Consider the following 22,856-nt stretch of genomic DNA (forward strand, 5'->3'; position numbering starts at 1 on the left):
CCACTTGGCAGAGGGCTAGAAAGGGTTTTCAAACCATCCATCTTTTCATTTATCTAATTTTCAACCATAATACTCAGTCATGTCTCCAACCTGATGCATATATTCTATGCCGATTTTTTCCTCCATAAAGGGTCATTCTCCTACACGATCAGGTCTTTACTTTCCTCACCCATGGGCAACTTTTCCAGTCAGGCCCAGGACCATGGTGGCTTCTTGCTCCTGGTATGCTGCCTCCCACCCTGATGCCTGTCCCCAAGGTTCTGCATCATAGTTCTTTGGGCAAGCTAGAGAATGTCTTGAAATAAACATTTAATTTGTATTGCATGTTTACAAGTCAGACTAATGCAGAGTTGTTTACGCAAAAAGATTCTTTTCTACACATTCTAGGAATGTTTTGTCATGGGGCACTGATTACCTACTATGTGCCAGACACTATGCATGTTTATGCATCTCATTTAATTCTCACAACAACCCTGAAAAGATGGGTTAACCCAATTTTACAGTTGAGAAAACTGATGCTCAAGAGATTAACCCTGTTGCCCTACTATGAGCCCTACTGTGCCTCTACTCCCACCAAATCCTACTTTTTTAATCAGCCGTTTTTGTTGTGCCAAGTCACCTCTCAGTCAAGAAGAACGTGAGTCAAACAGCTTCTGTCATTAGCCAAGGATTTTAATCCTTCCCGGAACTAGGAAGGATTTTGGCTTACAGAGTGAAGAAATGTGTTGGGTCATCCTCCAGGCAACAAGAGGTACAAGAATGAACCCCTTCAGGTACGATACCCTACAGCTGCTGCCAACCTGCCCCAACCTCATGTTAGGACCCAGAGAAGTAACCATCTGCCCCTAGGAAGTATCCTGTAGTCTTGATGGACCTTTATTTAATTTGTTTATTTATTTGCAGTGCTGAGAATCAAACCCAGTGCCTCATACATGCTAGGCAAGAGCTCTACAACTGAGCTACAATCCCAGCCCTGCATCCTCTAGTCTTCAATGAGGAACTACTTAGAATTCTGAGTTGAGGGATTCCTAGCTTCCTCCTCAAATCCAACTAGGACAAAGGATGAGGAGTAGGGCAGACAGACAGAAAACCCAAGATAATCTTCTTCCCTTACAGGATGATACAAAGCAGCTGTCAGCAGACAGCTCAAAGGAAGCCCAAAAAGCAGCTGGGAGAAATGGAATCAGGATGAAGTAAGGAAAGGGTGCCCAAGGGAGTGACACAACTCTAACAGGAGGAAATACCAGCAAGCAGAGATACAAGTAGATGGTCAATTTCTGAGGTTCCTGGGTCCTGCCCCATCTGAAGAGTCAGGGGCAAAAACACCACCCCAGTCCTGGAACATGTTCCTTCAGCTTTGTCCTGCTAAAATCTAATGGTTAACATCCCAGCAGTCCCTTGGGGCTGCTAAACACTTTGCTCAGGCAGAGTCTCTCTGGCACATCTCAGCTCTGTGTCTGTGCCAGAGATATGTCCATTAAATACAGTGTTGCCTGGATGGTAGTTCTCAGGCCTTCAGCCTTCACAGACCAATAAAAACTATATAAATATGAAAAAAAAAAGACCCTGGTTACACCACTTTGCTTTACTAAGCAAAGACAGCTTAAAAAAAAAATCTAAACCTCCATAAAAGCAAGCATGTTTTTGAATATCAAAGGCAGAAAGGACCTATCCTTGGAACAAAGTACTGCTCTTTAAGTCAAAGAAAGTTAGCTTTAACAAAAAAAACTCACTCCATTGTGCCCACTGTTTCTCCAGAACCTAGGAGAACACCATTGTGGGACAGCACTGATCCACAAACAAGCATGTGGACCCTCTGTTCTGGAATTCCACAGATCAAGCCACGGTTTACCAGACCCTGGGGGCTCAGTCAGCAATGTCCACAGGGCCTAGATGTCTCTCAGCACGGGCGTCTCTGAGCCTCAGCTGACCCAGAGCCACAGTATCTTTACCATGACCACCCGGCAGCCTCGGCCAGCAGCCTACACACAAGGAAGACACGGCCCTGGCCTCATTCCCAGACCCTTTCACTCAGGTATGCCCGCATGTTGCCAAAAGCAGCACTTAACATCATTCACAAGGGCCACTGGTTCCAAGAACATCAAGCCCACAAAGCTAAGCCTCCTCACCCATTGGGTTTGCTACTAGGAGGAATAGAATGAGATACAGGGGTATGGAGAAGGAAATGAACATCAGAAGGAAGTGAAGGAATCAAGTTTTACAAAGTACAGTGGGCAAGTTCTCCTCACACCAAAACACCAAATCTCATTCCCAGAAATGAAGCCTATACCTGATCCTGCCCACTTTCAAAAATTACCTGCAAGGAAACAGACAAGCAGGATTTTAATCCCCCAAAACCCAGCAATATAAAGGGGCTGGACACTGGCTCCCAGGCTGGGGTGGGGGAACTGCAGATGTGATCCAGATGTCTGTTTTAACCAGAGACAGAGTAAATAGGGCACCAAGTCTGTGGTCCCTGGTCTTGACATACAGGATCCACAGCGAACGGACAAGGGAAGGTAAGAAGTGATAGAAACATCCCAGCAACACCCACTTTTCTGCCCCCAACACTTGCATCCTTCTTCCTATCCACGGGACCACAGCCCTACCAGCTTGCAGTTCAGCTCTGCTCTCAGCGGTCAGGGAAATCCCTGTGTGAACTGCCAGCCCATCACAGCCACAGGTGCCCAACCCTCAGGAGCACACAGCTGGGGAGCTTCAAAGGCCATAAGGTACAACTCCTGCACAAGGAGAAGACATGTCCAGAGAGTCCTAAGTTGTCTGGGCCCTTGGACAGATCAGTGGCAGAGCTGGGGGAGCCCCACAGACAGCGCAGGCCTGTGTCTCTGTCCAGCGCCAGTTCCGCTGCCTGGAGCGACCTCAGCCGCTACATCGCTCCGCCTAAGCTGCTCAACTTCGCTAGTCTCTACTTCTGCCAACTCTCTGCTGTTGAGGCTGCCACCAACCTTGAACCGGCAGGCCACTGCCAGAATGGAAGGGAAAGACAGCAATGCAGGGTCACTGCCTCTCCATTTCTCCCCCAACCCTCACCCTGGTTGCTCTCATCCCAATATCAACCTCACTCCTCTATCCCCCTACCCCCCAAAAAGGGAGTACTACTCCTTGGGGTTGAGAGTGGTTCAAAAGTACATCATTCATTCATGAATTAGTGTCTGGGTGCCTACTACCTGTCAAGGTACTACTGTGGCAGGTCCTGAAAACACAGATTAAAAAATAGTCTTTGGTCTCAAGAAGTACTCAGTACCACAGGGGAACCCAAATCATGTGCTTTCCATTAAATTCCCAAACAGTTTCAAATGGCTCTCTTGCTGTCTGAGAAAAATGATGGCACCCAAGAAAAGGTTTAGGGAAAGAAACATTCCACTCCATCAGGGTAGCATAAAACCACTCTGTCACTCTACAGCTTTCTTTCCAAATCCATAAGTCTTTATCCCTCACTTGGCACCCATCACTGCCAACATCACCCAGAACTTAATGGGACCTAGAAATACAACACATGAAGCTTCAAGCAGGACAAGAAACTTCTGGAGATAAAGCTAGACATCACCGACCTGCATTAAATGCAAACATAGATGAGGGTGCCAACACACCCTCTGCGATTCAGTTACTCCCATATCAAACTCCCAGCCCTGCAAAGGAGGCCACTCTGGCTTCCAACCTCAGTTAAGCTCCCATTCATGGCCCCACTCAAAACTGGACCAAGAGACGGGAACTGGGAGAATGGGCTTAACTGGGCAAATCATTAACAAGATCCTCATGATTATAACACTCTCAAAGAAGGGATGAGGAGCCTAGCAAGGTCCACCTTACCTCCTTGAGAAGCCCCACTTTTTTCTTTAGCACCTCACACTTGCGGAGTTTGCAGATCTGGTGGGTGCGGCGGTTGGTGCAGCTGGTGCAAGCCCCACAATTTTCCAGTCTCCGGCAGGGCTCGCAAGTACCACACCGTTTCCTTTTCTTTCGCCCATCTCCACCAGATCGCAGCTGGGCCTCACTCCCGGCCAAGGGCAGCCCAGGCCCCTGGAAACCCCCTACCATCACCTGGCCCTGAGGAAAGTCATAAAGGCCTGGCAGGTCCGGCTGAACCGCCAGGGGCACCTGAAATTGGCTCATGACGCTGATGCTGATGCTGCCAGAGGTGGGGGCATAGGTGCGGAGCAGAACCACAGTCCAGTTTCCTGCTTCCTGCAAAGGCCACCAACTGGTTCTTCTCTCCTAAAACAGTGAAGAAGTCTACAAGGGTGAAGACAAGGCGCTTCCTCTCTGGGATGGGTGCCTCTTCTTAAGCCCTCTTCACCTCCTCTGCAGCAGTCTGACAGGGTTCCTTCTGGGGCCACTCTCCCACCTGCTGGGGCCCAGGATCTGGGGGAGGACAGCAGCAGCAGCCCCCAGGGAAGGAATCATCTTGGCTGGGTGGGTCCTTCACCCTCACCCACCCAGGACCCGGGCATGAGGTGAGCAGATGGGTGTGTGGTGGGACAGCAGTGTGAGGTGTCTCCTTCGGGTATTTCTCCTCCGGGATCAGGGTGATGGAGATTGCTGCGCTGCCTGAAAGAGACAGAAAGGGGAAGCGCATCACTCAGGGCTCATGGACAACTTTCACGTGTTACCTCTTCCTGCTTCTGGGAAGAGAGAAAATGGGGGAAGAGAGGGGCTAGCTCAAATGAAGTCCTGCCCAGAACCTTAGGCAGGACGCACAAGGGAGGTGGCCTATGGTCAGACCGGGGACTGGGGGTGCCTGGACGACGAATTTAAAGGGGGTGGTCAAGGTGGGATTTCTGAGAAAGTTGTCCTTTGAGCCCCTCCCCCCGCGGGCTTGTGAGAGTTTCACCAAAATTCCCCCACACCCCCTCACCGGAGGCCGCAGGGCCCTCCCCAAGGGAGCAAAGCTTTCAAAATAAAGTTTGCTGAGAGCCTCGCTCCTCCAAGCTGCCCAGCGCCCCCTGCACGGAAGCGGCCTGGAGGTGGGGGCGCGCCCGCGGGTAGCCCGAGCCGGCCGCCGCGCCTGCGGCCAAAGCCTGGCCCCAAGGGGGAGGGTGGCCCGCGCAGCCGAGGGGGCGCGGGGAGGGGGGCGCGCTCGGGGCGCGGGCCGGGCTGCGCGCGCGCCGCCGCTCGGGCTCCTTTGTTCTGGGGCCTCGGCCGCTGGGCTCCGGCGGCTCTGCAGCCCCCGCCCCGCCGCCCCCACCCGGCTCAGCTACACTGTGACCCGCAGCACCCCCGCAACAAAGTAGCGGCCCTCCCGCTGGTCCCGGGCCGTCCCCTCCCCCCGGGTCGGTCCCTCACGCCTCCCCTCCCCCACCCCGGAGCCGGAAAGGCACCGACTGCACCGACCTGCCCGCCGCCTCCGGGGCGGAGCGCACAAAGGGGCAAAGTTTCTCGGCCCGCGCCACCGCCACCACCGTCGCGGCCGCCGCCGCCGCCTGGGGCGTCCGCCTCCCGAAGCGCCCGGCCCGGCAGCGCTAGACGCGCGGAGCCCCCCGCCCGGGCCGAGGAGGAGACGGCGCAGGAGGAAGGAAGAGGCAGCGGCGGCCGCGGCGGCAGCAGCAGCAGCAATGAAGGCGGCCGCGGGACTCCCCGCCCCCCGCGCGCCGCGGCACGTGCTCGCCCGGGGACTCCCCCGCCCGGGAGGGCGCGCACGTGCGGCCCCGCCGAGCCCCTCCGGGCCCGCCGCCGCCCCCGCCGCCGGGCCCGGGGCCGCGCGAGAGGGGAGTTCCTGCGGAGAAGAGGAATGGGAGAGGACAGGCGGCAGGCGGGTGAGGGCAGGGCCGGGCCCGGCCGCCGCTTCTTTGCACCTGCAGTACCTCCCCAGCGCCTTGGCCGGCCCTCCCGGTACTCGGCCGTCCCCCTCGGACTGACCGCTCTTGCCCTCCCGCGGTACTACTGCCGAGGCTGGCGAGGCGGGGTGGGGCACGCGGACCTCCCAACCTAGGCCCTCGGCCGAACGGGCCTTGGTGTCCCCACTTCCTGCCACTCCCTATTGGCTCGAGCGGTCCGGGACAGCCTCAGCGCCCCTATGAACCCTGAGCTGTGGACCAGACTGACCCCCTTTTCCCCGGCTGCCTCTCTCATTCCGAGGCAGGACAATAGGGGACATCGCGCGTTTGCGTACCGAGTCAGCCGGGGCGGCAAGAAGAGGGTGCCCGAAGGCAGAGGCCGTGGACCGGCTGCGGAGCACCCTCGCGGGGGTCACAACCGAGCGCCCTGCCCAGGCGGACCCAGGGCCCTGCCATCGCAAGCCTCCCCCAAGCGGCGCTCGGCTCTTTCGCGTCGAAAACAAAGACTAATCCGATACCCCCGCCCTGCCTCCCAGAGGAGGGGGAACGGGCGCGTCGTGGAGGGTAACAGAGGAGGACAGGGTTCAGGAGGGGCTTGGTTAGCCTCCGGGAGACCTTGGAGCGACCAAGCCCTAAAACCTGGAGCAAACACTTTAAAAAGTCACCCTGAGCTATGTTCCACGTAGGGGGTAAGGGGCAAAGCCGCAAGAATACTTCCAAGTTGCCAAACTAACCATTCTCTCTGCTGCTTTCTTCCCCTCACCTGTTGTGCAGGCCAAGTTGAAATTCCAGGTTAGATTAATTCAGCTCCACCCATCTGGCCTGACTGCCAGACTGGTGCCCGCAGCTGCCTTCCACCTACCTGGGTTGCTGTGGAGAAGGGTGGGTCTCTAACACACACACACACACACACACACACACACACACACACACACACACAGGCAAGTCCTGGCAGAAACAGCCACGGAGCGGACTAGCCTGACCAGTTTGGGCGGTGCTGCTCACCAAGCCAGGTACCTTGCAGCGGTTGCCTCCCGCTGAAGCGAAATACTCAGTCAGAACTGGAAAAAGAGCATTCGGCTGGCTATTTAGAAGGAAAAAAAAGTAACAGATCTTAAGTAGCGCTATCCAGAAAGCCTTAGGCGGTAGAAGCGGCCCCCATTCTGTCTGGAACTTCCCTCTCACAGGCCTGATTTTGACAGCTGGCTCCAGTGGCTAGGTTGTCAGCTGTCAGGTGGGTTGTGAACATGGTTGAAATACCTATTTCCTACCATGCATGGCCTTTGGAAAGACCGAAGAGTTTCTGTTCAGGGAAGTAAGACTAGAATTGAGAGGAAATGCCACTAGAGTGTTATTTTCAAACATGGAAAGTTGTGGGCTTGTAGCTTTCAATGTAATAAATTGTTAGTGTTTTAAATATTAAAGAAAATGTGGAAAGTATGGGAAATTACAAGTTTTTTTAAAATCACCCCAGTACAACCGTATTTAATGATCTGCTATATTTCCTGCTAGCCTTTTCTAATTGTAGCTTAGTTTCTCTTTTTTCCTCTAACATAGTTGTACTCATACTGATTATGCAATTTATGGTCCCTCTTTCACTTAACATTATATCATATATATTTTCCTATTTGGTATAAAATCTCTGGAAAGATAGTGTGACAATGAGGTGAAGATGGTTTAAGAACCAGAGAACTCTGGGTTCTAGACTGGGCTCAGTACTTTTTAACAGTGTTTCCTTGACTTAGGTACTCACAACCTGAGAGAAGTACTTAACATAGGGCCAAATAAATGACAATTATTATTGTTTAATTCATAGAACAACCATGTGAGGTAGGTATTCTCAGACCCATTTTACAGATTAAAAATAGAAGTAACTTGTCCAAGCTCATTCAGCCAGGATTTTGTGGACTCAAAAATGTGAGCCAAGCATCTTTCCTATTTTCTGCCTTATAAATAGCACCAGCAAAATATTGGACCAGTTTACTCTCCACCAGTAACTTATGAGAAGGTCATTTCATAAAGCCCTCAGAATAAGTTAGGTAAGTGGATGCTGGTTCCATTCACTGGGACAGTACAGGAGGAAATATGCCTGGGGACATCTATGTGAGATGAGGCCCCTGACTGGAGACAGACATGGACTGTATTCATGAGCAAGGAGTAAGTGAGGCCTCAGGTATGAAGGAGCTTCCAGGGAAGTGAACATGGAGAGCAGAAGGAAAGGTCACCAGGACCAGGCCTGAGGAACATCAGCTCACAAGGAACAGCAGAGGAGACACAGACCAGCCACTATAGAGGTAGGAGAAACCAGGCTGCCCTGAGAGCTTGATTATGCAAGCTTCCTAGTCACTGCCCCCGGAACCTCACCCTTGGGCAGTCCTATTGCTTATTCTTTCTGTTTGGGGAAAATCCTTCCTACATTCACCAGCCAAATTCCCACAAGTACTGCAGGTCTGTGCATAAATGCCAATTCTTTCATGAAACCTCCAGCTTCTCTCACAAATTCCAGAGCCCCACCCACCCTGCACCAAAGTTAGATACTCCCTCCAGAGAACAGTTAAGGGCCTTGAAATCGTTTGCATAGTTCCCTCCCAGTATAGAACTCCTGGGCAGCTAGGACGTTTTGGTCTTTTTACCATTGGAAAAAAACAGGTCATCAGAGCCTGATCAGTTAAATACCCCAGTAACACTCAAGACCCATAGGCTTCCAAGTTTCTTTCTGCCGACTGTCCGACCAGCACAAACCCTCCTGCCTTCTAGTCTCCGGCTTCCAGTGCTGAGGGGTTATTCCGTAGTCACACGGTGTTCAGGACAGGAGAGCGGCTGGGAAGGACGTGCAGCGGGAGAAAGATCCTTTATCTCCGAGCAGCTTTAGAAGAAAGCCGCAGCGGTTCCCGTTAAGTGCGTCCCCGGATCAACAGCATCACTGTCACCTGGGAACTAGTGAGATGTCACGCTCCCGGTCCATCCTAAACCTATTGAATCAGAAACTTAGGGGGTGGGGCCCAGCAGTCTGTTTTAACAAGCCCTTTATCCGAAGTCAAGTTTGAGAAGCACTGGACTAGAGGAAGCGGCGGGAAGCAAGTTCAGCGCCTCAGCTGAGGCCAGGGTCAGGCCCCGAGGCGCTTAGTGCAGACAGCTACGTCTGTGCCTTTTGTAAGCGGGCTTGGCGGGCCTACCCCCAGCGGCTGGGGGCTGAGCCTCGTGCAGGCAACTGCGCATCAGGGAGGTCAAACCTGGCTGCGCTGCTACCCCAAGGACATTAGAAAAGAAACTGCCCTCTTGAGGGAAGGAAGGACGAAGCACTACGCCTATGACAGGGGTGAGAGAGGGGGCATTTCTCTGGATAGGGTTAAGGATAGAAATGGGGCTGAGCAACAAGGAGGTTTTACAACTCCATTGATGAACTAAAGTTGATTCAGCAGTGGGCAAAGGAAAAGGACAAGCAGCATCATTGGATGTGTGTCACATGTTCTTCTTGGGTAATTGATGCCTGGAACCAACACTGCTGGGTGTTTGCTGAACCTGCAAATGATTGAATGTGACTAACCTCCTCTGAGGTACTTGACCCCACTCCTTGACTTCAGCTAATAAGTGCTGTGTCCCTGTGTGAAGAATGAGATTTGTAGTAAGTGTCTTTTTGCAGAAATGTAAACATGCACCTGGGTTTGATTTTAAAGACTGAAGACATTGGGAGATTTATTTGATTTTTTTGGATATGTTATTTCTTTTGTCACATATATATTAAAAATACACTCAGTAGACATTTGCATGGAGCTTTCCCATTTCAAAGCACTTCCATACACATCGTTCTATCTGCACAGAGATGGTAATTGTGCAAATGTTACTTTCCTTTTCTGTGACATAGTTCTTATTATCATCATCACCATTTTGCAGAGAAAGGAATTGGGGCTCAGAGAGGTAATTTGCCCAAGTCACTCACTACTGAGTGGCAGAATGAGGCCTACAATCTAAGACCCTGAAATTGGCCTACTAATTTTGCTAGGGCTGATACAGAGCAGACACTGGCATTTTGCTCTTGGGGGCAAGGAGATTCATTAGTGACTTGCTTTTGGACAATGCATGAGTGTGTGGGGTATGTGTATGTTTCTGAGTAGCTCAGCAAATGCCTTTGTGGGTTTTTTTTAACAGTTTTTTAAAAAATATACCTTTATTTTATTTATTTATTTTTATATGGTGCTGAGGATCAAACCCAGGGCCTCACACATGCTAGACAAGCGCTCTACCACTAAGCCACAACCCTAGCCCAAATGCCTTTGTGTTTTATAACTATTTTTATGGAAAATGCATTTTGGATTTAGATTGAACCAAATAGTCTCTATTACTAGCAAAGGATATGCAAGGGAACCCATCATAATAGCAAAGAGGTAAAATATTAGAAATCTTCCAATCTAGTGAGACTGGGCAGGAACTTAGAAGATTTGCTTGACTGAGACCCAAATTGCTGAATGCCCAACAGGGATAAAGACCTGAGTGTCCCTAAACTTTGGTTGGCAGGATGAATCAATCAGAATTAGTGATGTCATGCCGCCATAGTAAATAATCCCCAGTCCTCAATGGGTTAACATAACAAAATTGTGTTTCTCAATTACAAAACATGGCCATTGTAGGGAGATTTGTTTGATTTTTTTTTTGTAGGGGGCGGGTACTGGGTATTGAATTCAGGGCTACTCGACCACTGAGCCACATCCCAGCCCTATTTTGTATTTTATTTAGAGAAAGAGTCTCACTGAGTTGCTTAGCACCTCACTTTTGCTGAGGCTGGCTTTAAACTCCCAATCCTCCTGCCTCAGCCTTCCAAGCCACTGGTATTACAGGCACGTACCACCGGGCCTGGGGTTAAGAGGAGTTCTGGCAACCAGCTCAGGAAACCAGGCTGCTGCAGATGGACATGTATCTCCTCGACCTGGAAGCCAGGAAGGCAGGATGGAGCAAATCAAGCACTGATTATTACAGCTTTTACCTGGAAATGACACACATCACTTTTGCTCTCATCCCACTGGCCAAAGAAAGTCACAAGGGACAGGAAATTACAATAAGTACCATCTTGCCATGTACCTGGAAGAGAAAGAAGTGAAACTACTTGGCTAACAGTATTAACTAATACACAGGAAACAAGTGTATGCACATTTGAGTTATGTGTAAGTGTAAATGATTCTGTCCGTTTCCAGGGTGTTTCTCCCTCCTGGGGACACATAACAGAGATTCCCACTCTAATAGACTATCATTCGTTGCACTAGGGCAGACTCAGAGATTTAATGATGGTGAAAGAAATCTAAGTTGAGGGAAGCATGGAAGAGGAGGTGAGTGGCTGTGGGACAAGCACAGTGGAAAGTAATTTATAAACAGAGAAAGATATCTAGCAAAGGTATATGTGATACCTAGGCTTACCTGCTAAAACTCCTAAAACAGCACAGCCTTGGCAGAGGCATTTCCTGCCATTAACTCCCACTCATCCTCCCTAGTTAACTCATGACACTTCAGGAAGCCTTTGATGATTCTCAAGAATGGGTAAGGGACCCACCACTTACATCGTGGTGGTGCCTGGCTCTGTCCCATCCACTGGGCTGTGGATAGGGACGACTCCTTGTGCTGGCTTCTGCATGGAACTATACTAGAGTGTTGGAATGGAAGCAGAGACCAACCAGAAAGCTGTTGCAGAAATCAAGATGGGGAGGACATAGTCTCCACTGGGGTGGTGGAGATGAGAATGGAGAGAAGTATAAGTAAATATTTAGGGAGTCATATCAACAGGTTGAGAGCTGATTGGACAAGGGAAAAGGGAAGGAGTTTTCTGGAAGAGCAACAGGGTGAATAGTGGCACCCAGGGGCCCAGAGACAATTTGATGAGGTCAGCTAGACACATTTCCCCTTAAGATGCCTATGGGACATGCTCACAAAGAGAGATCCAGGAAGCAGCATCCGAGGGGCCTGAGGTTCAGGTGGGAGAAATGGACTGGGACCAGATCCTATGATTTGCCTCTTGGTTAAACTTCAACATTGAATCCTCCATTTTCAAAGAGACTTGCCCAAAAAAGGAGGGGGGGTTGGAATGGGGGTGGGGGGGTTGGAATTGGAGGGGGGGCAGAGAAAAATATAAGTAGCAAAAAAAAAAAAAACCAAAATGGTGACATTTCTGAACTATAAATTCCTAAGAATCTTTAGTCCTTGGCCAGCGCAGACGGTGTGAACAGTTCAGTCACATGGGAAAATCCTCAGGGAGTTTAAATTAAAGACACAGACACCATTTTACCTTTAAACCAGCTCCTGGATGGCTCCTCAAATCCTCAGCCTCAAGCTCCCCAGGGGGACAGTGAGGTTTTACTGAAGAGGCTAGCAAGAGAGTGAGCATGCTAGGGAGAGGGCATTTATTGGGGAATAAAGAATTCTGGGGAAAATCCCATCCAATGAAGGTCAAGGGGGGCAATGTGGCAAGGTTAGGTGCAATGATTGGATCTTTGGGGCAGTGGTGAGACAAGCCTCCTCACAGACAAGCTCCCGAACCCAAGAAGGGTGGGGAAAGCTCTGCCACATTAAAAGTAACTGAGCGCCTCACACCCAGCCAGGGAGGAAACTCAGTCACGGGCAAGGATGGTCTCCCACAAGAATCCATTCATTCAGTACATTGAATGGACTTTATAGAATGAACTGAATGCACATCCCTAAAAATTGTTCAGCTTCACTGGTTTATTCCATGATCTGCTTTCCACATTGCTTCTGTCCCATATCCTGCTGAGCAGAAAAATCTGCTTGCCCCATCTGAGACTTGAATGTATCAACCTCTTTTATATTTTGAGGCTTCCCCTCCCCGTATCCTTTTTTTTTTTAATTTGGGGATTGAACCCAGGGACACTCAACCACTGAGTCATATTCCCAGTCCTGTCCCCCCACTTTTTTTTTGTATTTTATTTAGAGACAGGGTCTCACTGAGTTGCTTAGGGCCTTGCTAAGTTGCTGAGGCTGGCTTTGCACTCATGATCCTCCTGCTGCAGCCTCCCAAATTGCTGGGATTACAGGCATGTGCCACTGCGACAGGCCTCCCCATATCCTTTTGAGCCTCATTTGTAGGAACCTCCCAATGCAAAGGTATCCATCCTCTGAGCCTTCACAACAAACCATATGCTTCCCACTTGGACATTATGTCCCCCACCCATGACATCTCCCCTTCTCCTGTACACTGAAATACTTCCTCTGGATGCCTAAGTTCCAGTTTCAGCCCATCCATGTACTAGTTTGTGACTGTGGGTGACATAAGGCCCATCCACTCTGCATCCTTCATAAAGATGGGACTAATGCTACTTCCTTTGCAGAAGGATCAAATGAGCCACTTTATGGGAAAGTCCTATCTCAGTCCTGGGTATACAGTAGGTGCTCCAACTGTCCCACCCTTCCATTCCCACCCAATCCTTTGATTCCTCTTTCCACTTCACAGAAGAAATTATCTTATAATACTTTAACCATATGTAACCATGACAACCAGAGTTAAAATATACACAATAATCAATGAGGACACTATAGGTTACATAAGGTAATGGGATATAATGGTGTCATGCCCAGCATGAGGTGTGGCACTGAGTAAGAGCCCCATTCAGCCTTCCCAGTTGTAGACCCTAGTTCACTAACCACCTTCCTCCCTTTACATTCAATCAATGCTGCATTCTGTGAGCTCCATTTTAATCTGTCTTGCTCAACTCCTCTCTTAGGGTTCCTGCACTCACCACTCCAGCCTACCTCCCTTCTCCTCTGGTCTCCTTTCTCACTGACAAGAATTACACTGCCTTTGATTCTGACTTCCTGGGAATGAGCAGTCCCACCAATGTCTTGGAAGCAAATTGATGGGACACCTAGGCCTTCCTGCAACCAATCAGGAATTACAGTTTCAGACTCTTGCTACTCAGAGTGTCGGCCATGGGCTTCCAGCAGCGGGAACACTGAGAGTCTGAAGAACGGCAGTATCTCAGCAGGTCCCAGAACTACTGATCAGAAGCTGGTTTAACAAGACCTCCAGGTGATTCATTGGCCCCCTAGTGAAGAAGCAGCTCTGCTTTAGAAGCCTTTTGGGAACAGGGCTAGTTAGGGTAGAGATAAAAAGCACATAGGCATCCCTCGTGGAGCTAGGGAATACCTGGATTCAGAGTCATAGAGTCACACTAGGTCGCTCTAACATTGTTCCTGGGGAGATACATTGTATTCCCAGCATTGTATTCTCTTATCAGCTTAAGCAAGGGAGGGAATATCTCTGTCTTCTTGTCATTCCACAGGATTGTCCTAATGGTGACACAACTAGGCTATGACATTTGGTCATCTCAAACCACAGACTTGAATTTGAACATCAGCTTCAAGAAAATTAATCTAATTATTAACTAATAAAAAATTTGTATGACAGAAAACTGGTGTCAAAGGCAGAAAGAGGAAACTAACAAATTAGCCATTCAAATAGGAATGTGTGGTGGACTCAGGGCATTGAGCCAGGCATTGGTGGGCACTCAACAGGGCCTGCCCAAGCCCACAGGCCTGGGAAGAGTTTCGTCTGTTAGAAAAAGGAAGAAAGAGGTGCAGGAATCTGGGAAAAAAACCATGAGGCCTGGCTGAAGAATTTAGTCTCTAAGTACATGCTCATCTGTGCAATAGGTAATGCAGTGGGGGTTTTCAAAATGTTTCTTGGGTTCAAGGACGAGGCTGTTCCTTGGCCCCAGGGACCTCTTTGGAAGCAGGCAGGTAAAATCCTTGATGTGGGATGCCAGAAGTCTGCTCTCCTGTGGGTACTTCTGGGACGTGGGCACTCCTGGGACTTGGTCACGAACATCAACACAGAGAAAAACCTCAGGATTAGGGTTGCCATATTTAGCAAATAAAAATACAAGACTTCCAGTTGAATTTGAATGTCAGATACACCGCAAATAATTTCTTAGTATACATATGCACCAAATATTACATGCCAGAGTCCCTCTGCTCAGAATCAGTCTGACCCCAAGGCAGTGGACCAGGAGAAATTTGGGTTGAATGCAAGTCTCCACATGGGCTGGAGAGAACCAGCAGTATTAACCTAACACCCACCCTATTTTTGAACTTAGGACGGAAATGTGGTTGGGCAATGTTAGTTTAGGGGTGGGACAATCTTTTGTGAGAGACCATGCTATATTGTTTGCTTTGTAAAATGTTTTTCCCTGCAAAGGTAGGAACTACCAACATGTTTTTCATATTATTCTGCATCAGATGGGGTAGTTTAAGGAATGTACACTATACAGTAATATAATTTTGATCATTCCAAGTTGGGTTCCAGTAGGAGATGAACTATTTCTCTGTCCAAAACAACATGATCCTGCTTAACTAGATAAATTGCTGCTTGGTAAGCAGGCATTTATTCATTGGGACCTGCAAAAGAAAATGATGTAACTATTTACCTGATCAAGAATATTTCCAAGCATAAAATAAGATTCTTCTGTATGTCAACAAACCAAATTGTAAAATATTTACAAAATAAATAAACATAAAAATGTTATCTACTTAATACATAAGAAAGAAAATTAACACCCACCAGGAGAGAAAAAAGGCCCAATAGGTGAACATTCACCAAAGAAAAAACACAAATGACTAATAAAACTAATAAAGATATATAAAGGTCAGCCTCATTAACTATAGTAAATTGACAGATTATAAAATGAAAATACAAAGTTTAGCAAAGACTGGACCATTTTTCTTTTCCAAGATATGCCACTGATAGAACCATAAATTTGTATATCTTTCTGGGAAGAAAATTAGCAATGCTTATCAATAACCTTAAAAATATTTTATATCTTCTGATTAAATAATTGCACTTCTAGAAAAGTAGTACATAAAAATCTGGGTATAAATGGCACAGGAAAGATGAAACAGGAGGATCACAAGTTCAAGGCTAGCCTTAAAAACTTAGGGAGACCTTGACTTAAAATAAAGAATAAAAAAATGCTGGGGATGTCCCTCAGTGGTAGAGCACCCTTGGGTTTAATCCCCAGTACCAAAAATAAAAAATTTAAAAAAACTTGGGTAGGGGATAGGAAAGGTAGCAGAATACAACAATTACTAATAGGGCATTATGTAAAATTGTGGATGTATAACCAACGTGATTCTGCAATCTGCATTTGGGGTAAAATTGGGGGTTCATAACCCACTTCAATCTAATATATGAAATATGATATGTCAAGAGCTTTGTAATGTTGTGAACAACCAATAAAAAAAAATAAAAAAAAAACTTGGTACAAGTATCCTCATGAAAGACTTATTTATAACAGAAAAAAAAGAAAATACCTCAATGTTCAACATTAAAGAACAATTAAATAATTTCAGAGTATATAAGCACATTGAAATATGATATAATCATTATAATGATTTTATTAATTTAAAAATTAAGGATGGGAGAAGCTGGAATTATAACTCAGTGGTAGAGCACTTGCCTAGCATGTATGAGGCAGTAGGTTCAATTCTCAGCACCACATGTAAATAAGTAAAATAAAGGCCCTTTGACAACTAAAAATATATTTTAAAAAATTAAGGCTGGGGATGTAGCTCAGTGAAGGAACCCTTGCCTAGCATGTGCAAAGGTCCTGGGTTTGATCCCCAGAACCAAAAAAAATAAATAAAATTAAGCAAATACTGGATAATTATAGAAATAAGCAAAAAGAAAAATCTAAAAAGAATCTGTAGTCCAATGACAATCACTGTTTGTAGTAGACCATTATCAAAAACATTTTAAATGTTTTAATATTAAAATGTTTAAAACATCTGCTAACAATGGAAAATATTGAACATATGAAATCAAATGAAAAAAATTACTGAAGTATTAACAAAAATTTGTGAAATGAAGCTAGGCTTGGTGGTATACACCTGTAATTCCAGCAGTTTGGAAGTCTGAGGCAGGAGGATTCCAAGTCCAAGGCCAAATGGCAATTTAGGGAAACCCTGTCTCAAAATTTAAAAGATAAAAAGTAACACACACACACACACACACAGAGAGAGAGAGAGAGAGAGAGAGAGAGAGAGAGAGAGAAAGAGAGAGAGAGAGAGAAATGAAGTATCAACACTTTTTTTATTTTGGTACTGAGCCATATCTTCTGTAGCTTTTTTTTTTTTTTTTTTTTTTTTTTTTTTTTTTTTTTTTTTTTGGAGACAGGATCTCACTAAATTGCTGAGGCTGGCCTCAAACTTGCAATCTTCCTGGGGCTGGGCTGGGGATATAGCTCAGTTGGTAGAGTGCTTGCTTACCATGCAAAAGGATTAGGGTTCCCCAGCACCACCAAAAACAACAACAACAACAAAACCTTCCTGCTTCAATCTCCCAAGCCACTGGGGGGGCGGGGATTACAGGCATGCACCACCACACCCAGCTGCTCTTTACTTATTTATTTTTTGTGGTAGTGGAGATCCAACCCAGAGCCTCACAAAAGCTAGGCAAATGCTCTACCATTTAGCTACATTCCCAGTCTTTTTGTTTTATTTTGAGACAAGTTTTCACTAAACTGTAGAAGTTGGCATTGAATTTGTAATCCTCCTGCCTCAGCCTCCAGAGTAGACGGTATTACAGGTGTGACCCCCTATGCCTGGCCATGAATAACTTTAAATAGGTCCTTGAGAGGGAAAAAAGCAAACTCTGATTAGTTTCTAATGGAGTGATGAACACTTTGCACATGGAAATTACCTGGAGAACTTGAGGAATACTGATGCCCTGACCCCACTCCCAAAGACTCTGGTTGAAAGGACCGGGATGTCCCACCTCAGGGTGTCTTTGACAACATCCAGTCATATTCTAGGTTCGTGAGACATGCTCTAAAGTGCAAACAGGCTGGGAACCACTGCTTGCAGGAGTGACCAGAAGTTGAGTTCAGCATTTAGGTCCCTGTGGTCTGATAGAGAGGGCCTCGGAGGAGCAACTGCAAGACCTGTTTTCTGGCTACACAGGTGGTTCTCTATAGCTGTGTGATTTAGATAACTTGCTTAACTGAACCTCAGTTTGTCTATCCATAGAATGGGAATATTTAATGCCTATTGCTTGTGTTGTGGCCTCAAGGAGAGGATAGGAGGAAGCACTATGTGAAACAGAAATGTATTCTTGTAGCCAGGTGCAGTGGCACATGCCTGTAATTCCAGCAGCTCAGGAAGCTGAGGCAAGAGGATCATGAGTTCAAAGCCAGCCTCAGCAAAAGTGAGGTGCTAAACAACTCAGTGAGATCCTGTCTCCAAATAAAAATACAAAATAGGGCTAGGGATGTGACTCAGTGGTTGAGTGCTCCTGAATTCAATCGCTGGTACCGCCCCCCCCCAAACAAAAAGTATTCTTGTTAGAGTCTGCCACTCACATGACAATTATCTTTGCTCATTGGAATATCCTTGGTAACATGCAAATAAGCAGGTCTGTTTGTAAACTGTATCCACCTTGTGATTTCATTTGATTTGGAATGCCTATAGTAGGCAGGTGCTGTCAAATGTGGGTGCCTGGGGCAGCCCTAGCCAGAGGGCTCATACAGTGGACAAGAGCCCATAGATCTGGGTTGATTCAGACCAGTTGGTCATTCCTGCTTTGAGAAGTGGCTCTCATCCAGGAGCCAAAACCTCTTTCTCATGAAAATCTGCGTCTGCATTTGAAACAAACACTTCACAATGTCTAGTTCCAAATAAAAATTCTTATGTAAATCGCTTCCTTGGGAGATTGTCTTTCTATAGCTTAAAACGTCTTGGGAATACCTCTTTTGAGATTGCCTTTGTCTAAGCTACATAATTTTTTTTCTGAATATTTTCAACCAGTGAATTCATTCTCCATCTTTCAAAGAGGAGCTTAATTTTAGAAAGCAGCCAAAAATATCTTTCAGAACCAAACCTGATGATTAAGGTAGCGTTCGATTAGGTAAGACATTTTATTTTCTAAAGTGAAGAGGCCACTTGGAAGCACACATGTGTGTGTCTTGCTACCCATACTCCTGGCGCTGGGCAGACAGATGCTCAACATGTCCTTGTTGAACGGAGAACAAAACCTCGTTCTGTTGTGACCCACAAACTAGCTCCAAAGGTAACTCTGAAAAGGTCTCTGAGCAACAGTTTGGGACTAATAAATTCTAGTCAATCCCTTTCCTTGATAAATGTGCTACATCTTGGGGCTGGGGTTGTAGCTCAGTAGTAGAGTGCTTAACTCGCAAGTATGAGGCACCAGGTTTGATCCTTGGCACCACATAAAAATAAATAAAATAAAGATATTGTGTCCATCTACAACTAATTTTTTTTTTAAAAAAATATGCTACATCTCTATCTTAAGCATTTGACCCAGGAGAAAATATAGTTCCCGCTACCTTACTGAAGCTACAGCTGGATTTTCTTTCCTAAGGCAACCACTAGTCAGTGACACTGGACAAATCTAGGCATTTAGGGAGTTATTTTTTTTTTTTTATGTCCACAGAACATCTGAACATGGTATTGTTAATAACAACAAAACCAGATCATAACTCATTTTGGGAGGGAGGTGGTAACCAGGATTGAACCCAGCCATGCTTAACCACTGAGCAACATCCCCCAGCCCTTTTTATTTATTTATTTTTTAAATTTTGAGGCACAGTCTCACTGAGTTGCTTAGGGCCTTACTAAGATGCTGAGGCTGGCTTTGAACATGCGATCCTGCTGCCTCAGCCTCTGGAGCTGCTGGGATTACAGGTGTGCGCCACGGCACCTGGAAGAACTCATTTTTTCACATGAGGATTTCAAGACACTGACATTAATCCAGACATGCAAAAGGAGCTGAGGTATATGGGCCTTGATGCATTTGAGGTGTACAGGTTAAGCAGCTCACAGCAGGAGAGCGAGAGTCACCAACCCGAGCAACACCTGGGTTGTTTGGCAGTGCTGTTAACTAGCTGTGCGACCTGGGGGAAAACAGAACACAGCCCCTAGGGTCTTGATTTCCTTATCTATGCAATGATTTAGCACCCGAATAGTCAGACATTCTAAATTGAAAAGAGTCAAAGACAGCAGGTTGCTAACAGTAGACACCCCACTGGCAAGTGCTAAAGAAAGCAAGGTCCTGCCAGGGAACAGGGAGACTTTCAGAGCAGCAGAAGCCAGTTGGAGCTGAGACAGAGTCCCTATTTGAAGGACAAAAAAAGTCGAAGATGAAGCCCAACTGCTTCTGGCCATGGAACAGTTTCCAACACACAGGTCATCTAAGGTCGAGTTCAGGGCTTGCAGCCAGCCACCAGGCGGGAAGGAAGCCGCAGTGAATGCCTGCCTGCTTGCCCAGGCCTCCACCTTCCGAGCAGAAGTCCCACACCCGCTCCTTTGCCGGGTCACCCAAGAGACCTCACAGGCTCTTTCTAGACCCAGGCATTCTGACTGGTCTCAAAGACAGCCTGCCCAGAGTCACTGAAAGAGGCAGGTAATAGAACAGCAATGAAGACCAAGTCAGTTTATTTAAAACATTCGCATATTTCTCATTCATGTCTGCTGCCCACACTCCAGCCTCTCTGCCTCCCGGTCCCCAGACACCTAGACCCCTTTCTTAGCTCCCTGCCTTTCTCATGGTGTCTACTCCAAACCATCTGCACCTCAACTCTTGCTCCAAAAATCCTGCTGTCACTTGATGCTCAGTTCAAATGCTGTGTGATCTATGAAGATGCCTTAGTTGGAAGCAGCACGTGTTCCAGTCGACTGTGCATCCCACCCAGGGGTGTGCCGTCTCCCAAGTGTGACCATGGTGCCCCTCCACTCCCCATCATGTGTAGCCCCTCCTTTGTCCAAGCTCCATACCTACCTGGAATGTCCTTCCTACTGACTGCCAGAACATTCCTCACCTCAGCTTCCAAAGCTCAGCTCAGAGACTCAGTGAAGAACTGTCCAACTCTCTCATCTTTCCACTCACCCATACCTATCAATTCCATTTACTGAATGGAACTACTGTGCTACTCTGTGTCCAAAAGTTTATTTACAATATCATTTGTTTTCTCTTTTGGTGTTGGGGACTGAACTCAGGCCTCTAAGCAGGCTGAGAACACACTCGACCACTGAAGCATATCTCTGGTCTACAGTGTTTCTAATCCTTGGAACAATGCTGAAAATTAGTACAAAACTAGTTTTAGTTTCAGCTTAAAGAAAACAGAAGCTAGCTGGGCATAGTGGGGAATGCCTGTATTTTCATCAACTTGGGAGGCTGAGGCAGGAGGATCACAGGTTTGAGACCAGCCTCAGCAAATTAACGAGACCCTAAACAACTTAGTGAGACCATCTTAAAATAAAAATAAAAAGGGCTGGGAATATAGCTCAGTGATAAAGTGCCCCTGGGTTCAATTACCAGTACCACAACAAACAAACAAAAAACCAAAACCCAAAGCTCTAAGAAGTGAAGGAACTTGTTCAAGTTACACCACTGGCTAGGGGCCCAGCCAGGATTTGTATCTAGGTTGTTCTGATGCCCAAACTCAAGTTCTCCATCCATTCATGCTACTTATTCATTTATAAAGCAAACATTTTGAGCATGAGACAGTGAGGACTTTGAAGATCCACTTTCTTGTTTTCAAAGCAAGGACAGTGGAGGCCTACTGATTTGCACAAGGTGATATAATTTCTCCCAATCCCTTTACCTGGTTTCTCCCACATGCCAGCCCTGGTGACCCAGCCACACCTATCATTTGCAGAGACTCCCAGTACCAGGGACATTTGCCTTGGGTTCTAGTTGTAAGCCATCTGGCACACTTCAAATAGGGCCTCAAATTAGGCAAGAGAGAATATTGCCACAGCTCAAAGCACAGGATATATTAGCTCAGCTGTAGACAGTGAAGAAACCCTAAACAACGGTTACAGCTTTCTCATGTCCAAGAAGTCTGAGGAGCTGAGTGCAATGGTGCATGCTTGTAATCTCAGTCACACCAGAGGCTGAGGCAGGAGGATGGCAATTTCAAAGCCAGCCTCAACAACTTAGGGAGACCTTGTCTCAAAATAAAAAATAAAAAGAGGGCTGGGGATGTGGCTCAAGTGGTAACACGCTTGCCTGGTATGCGTGGGGTCTCTCTCTCTCTCTCTCTCTCTCAAAATAAATAAATAAATAAAATAAAATAAAAAGAACCAGTGGCCAGGCACGGTGGCACACACCTGTAATCCTAGAGACTCAGGAGGTTGAGACAGGAGAATCACAAGTTCAAAGCTAGCCTCAGCAACAGCAAGGCGAGGCACTAAGCAACTTTGTCCCTAAATAAAATATAAAATAGGGCTGGGGGTGTGGCTCAGTGGTCAAGTGCCCCTGAGTTAAATCCCCAGTACCAAAAAAAACAAAACAAACAAACAAACAAAAGAACCAGCTGCTCAGGAGGCTGAGACAGGAGGATCCCAAGTTCAAAGCCAGCCTTAGCAAAAGTGAGGCACTAAGCAACCCAGTGAAACCCTATCTCTAACTAAAATACAAAATAGGGCTGGGGATATGGCTCAGTGATTGAGTGCCCCTGATTTCAATCCCCAGTACCAAAAAAAAAAAAAAAAAAAAAAAAGCTGGGGATGTCCCTCGATGGTAAAGCGCCCTGGGTTCAGTTCCCAATACTGGGGGAGGTGGGAGTCTTAAGTTAAGGGCCATGTTGCAGTTCTATATAAACAGAGATAAGATTATTCCGTGCTCTAAGAGAGAGACAAGAGATCCTCCCCACCCCGGGGCTTGAACCCAGGGCCTCACACATGCTAGCCAGTGTTCTACCATTGAACCCACTTCCAGTCTAGAAAGAGATCATTTTAATGCTATTTGGTCAGTGCAACAGTGAGGTAAATGCACTCAACTGGAGCTCAAAGATGGAGTACCTGAGCCAGCTGGGGAGGGAGTCAATGGAGGCTGCCTGAAGATGGCCACTGAAGGCAGGGTTAGAGGATGAAGCCATTCCAGAATGAGTGACAAATACAATTTGAGTAGAATGGAGCACAGGGGAACAATGACCATTTGATGTAAACTGGAGCAGAGGAGGGTTGGGTTGGACATATGCCTACTCACCAACTCAGGGGACCCAAAGGCACGTTCTGGAGACAGCCAATGGCCCCACAAAGTCGGTGTTC

The 22,856-nt window shown here is 47.1% G+C and overlaps 1 protein-coding gene across 2 annotated transcripts in view; it reads right to left on the bottom strand.

Moving 5' to 3' along the window:
• Nucleotides 1-7,349, bottom strand: part of TET3 (tet methylcytosine dioxygenase 3) — a 101,807-nt gene extending 94,458 nt beyond the window's left edge. The window contains exons 1-2 of one of the 2 annotated variants that reach the window (XM_081264447.1): nucleotides 5,353-7,349; nucleotides 3,832-4,569 (exon numbers count right to left, since the gene is read on the bottom strand). In XM_081264447.1, the coding sequence (XP_081120573.1) occupies nucleotides 3,832-4,134 (303 nt within the window). In that variant the 5' untranslated portion in view covers nucleotides 4,135-4,569; nucleotides 5,353-7,349. Of the gene's footprint in view, nucleotides 1-3,831; nucleotides 4,570-4,876; nucleotides 5,311-5,352 lie in introns of those variants that run through there. The other variant, XM_081264448.1, reaches the window with a different exon arrangement.
• Between the last annotated feature and the right edge of the window lie 15,507 nt (nucleotides 7,350-22,856).

The sequence above is a fragment of the Spermophilus citellus genome (genome assembly GCF_964194105.1).
Source record: "Spermophilus citellus genome assembly, chromosome: 13".
Lineage (NCBI taxonomy): Eukaryota > Metazoa > Chordata > Mammalia > Rodentia > Sciuridae > Spermophilus > Spermophilus citellus.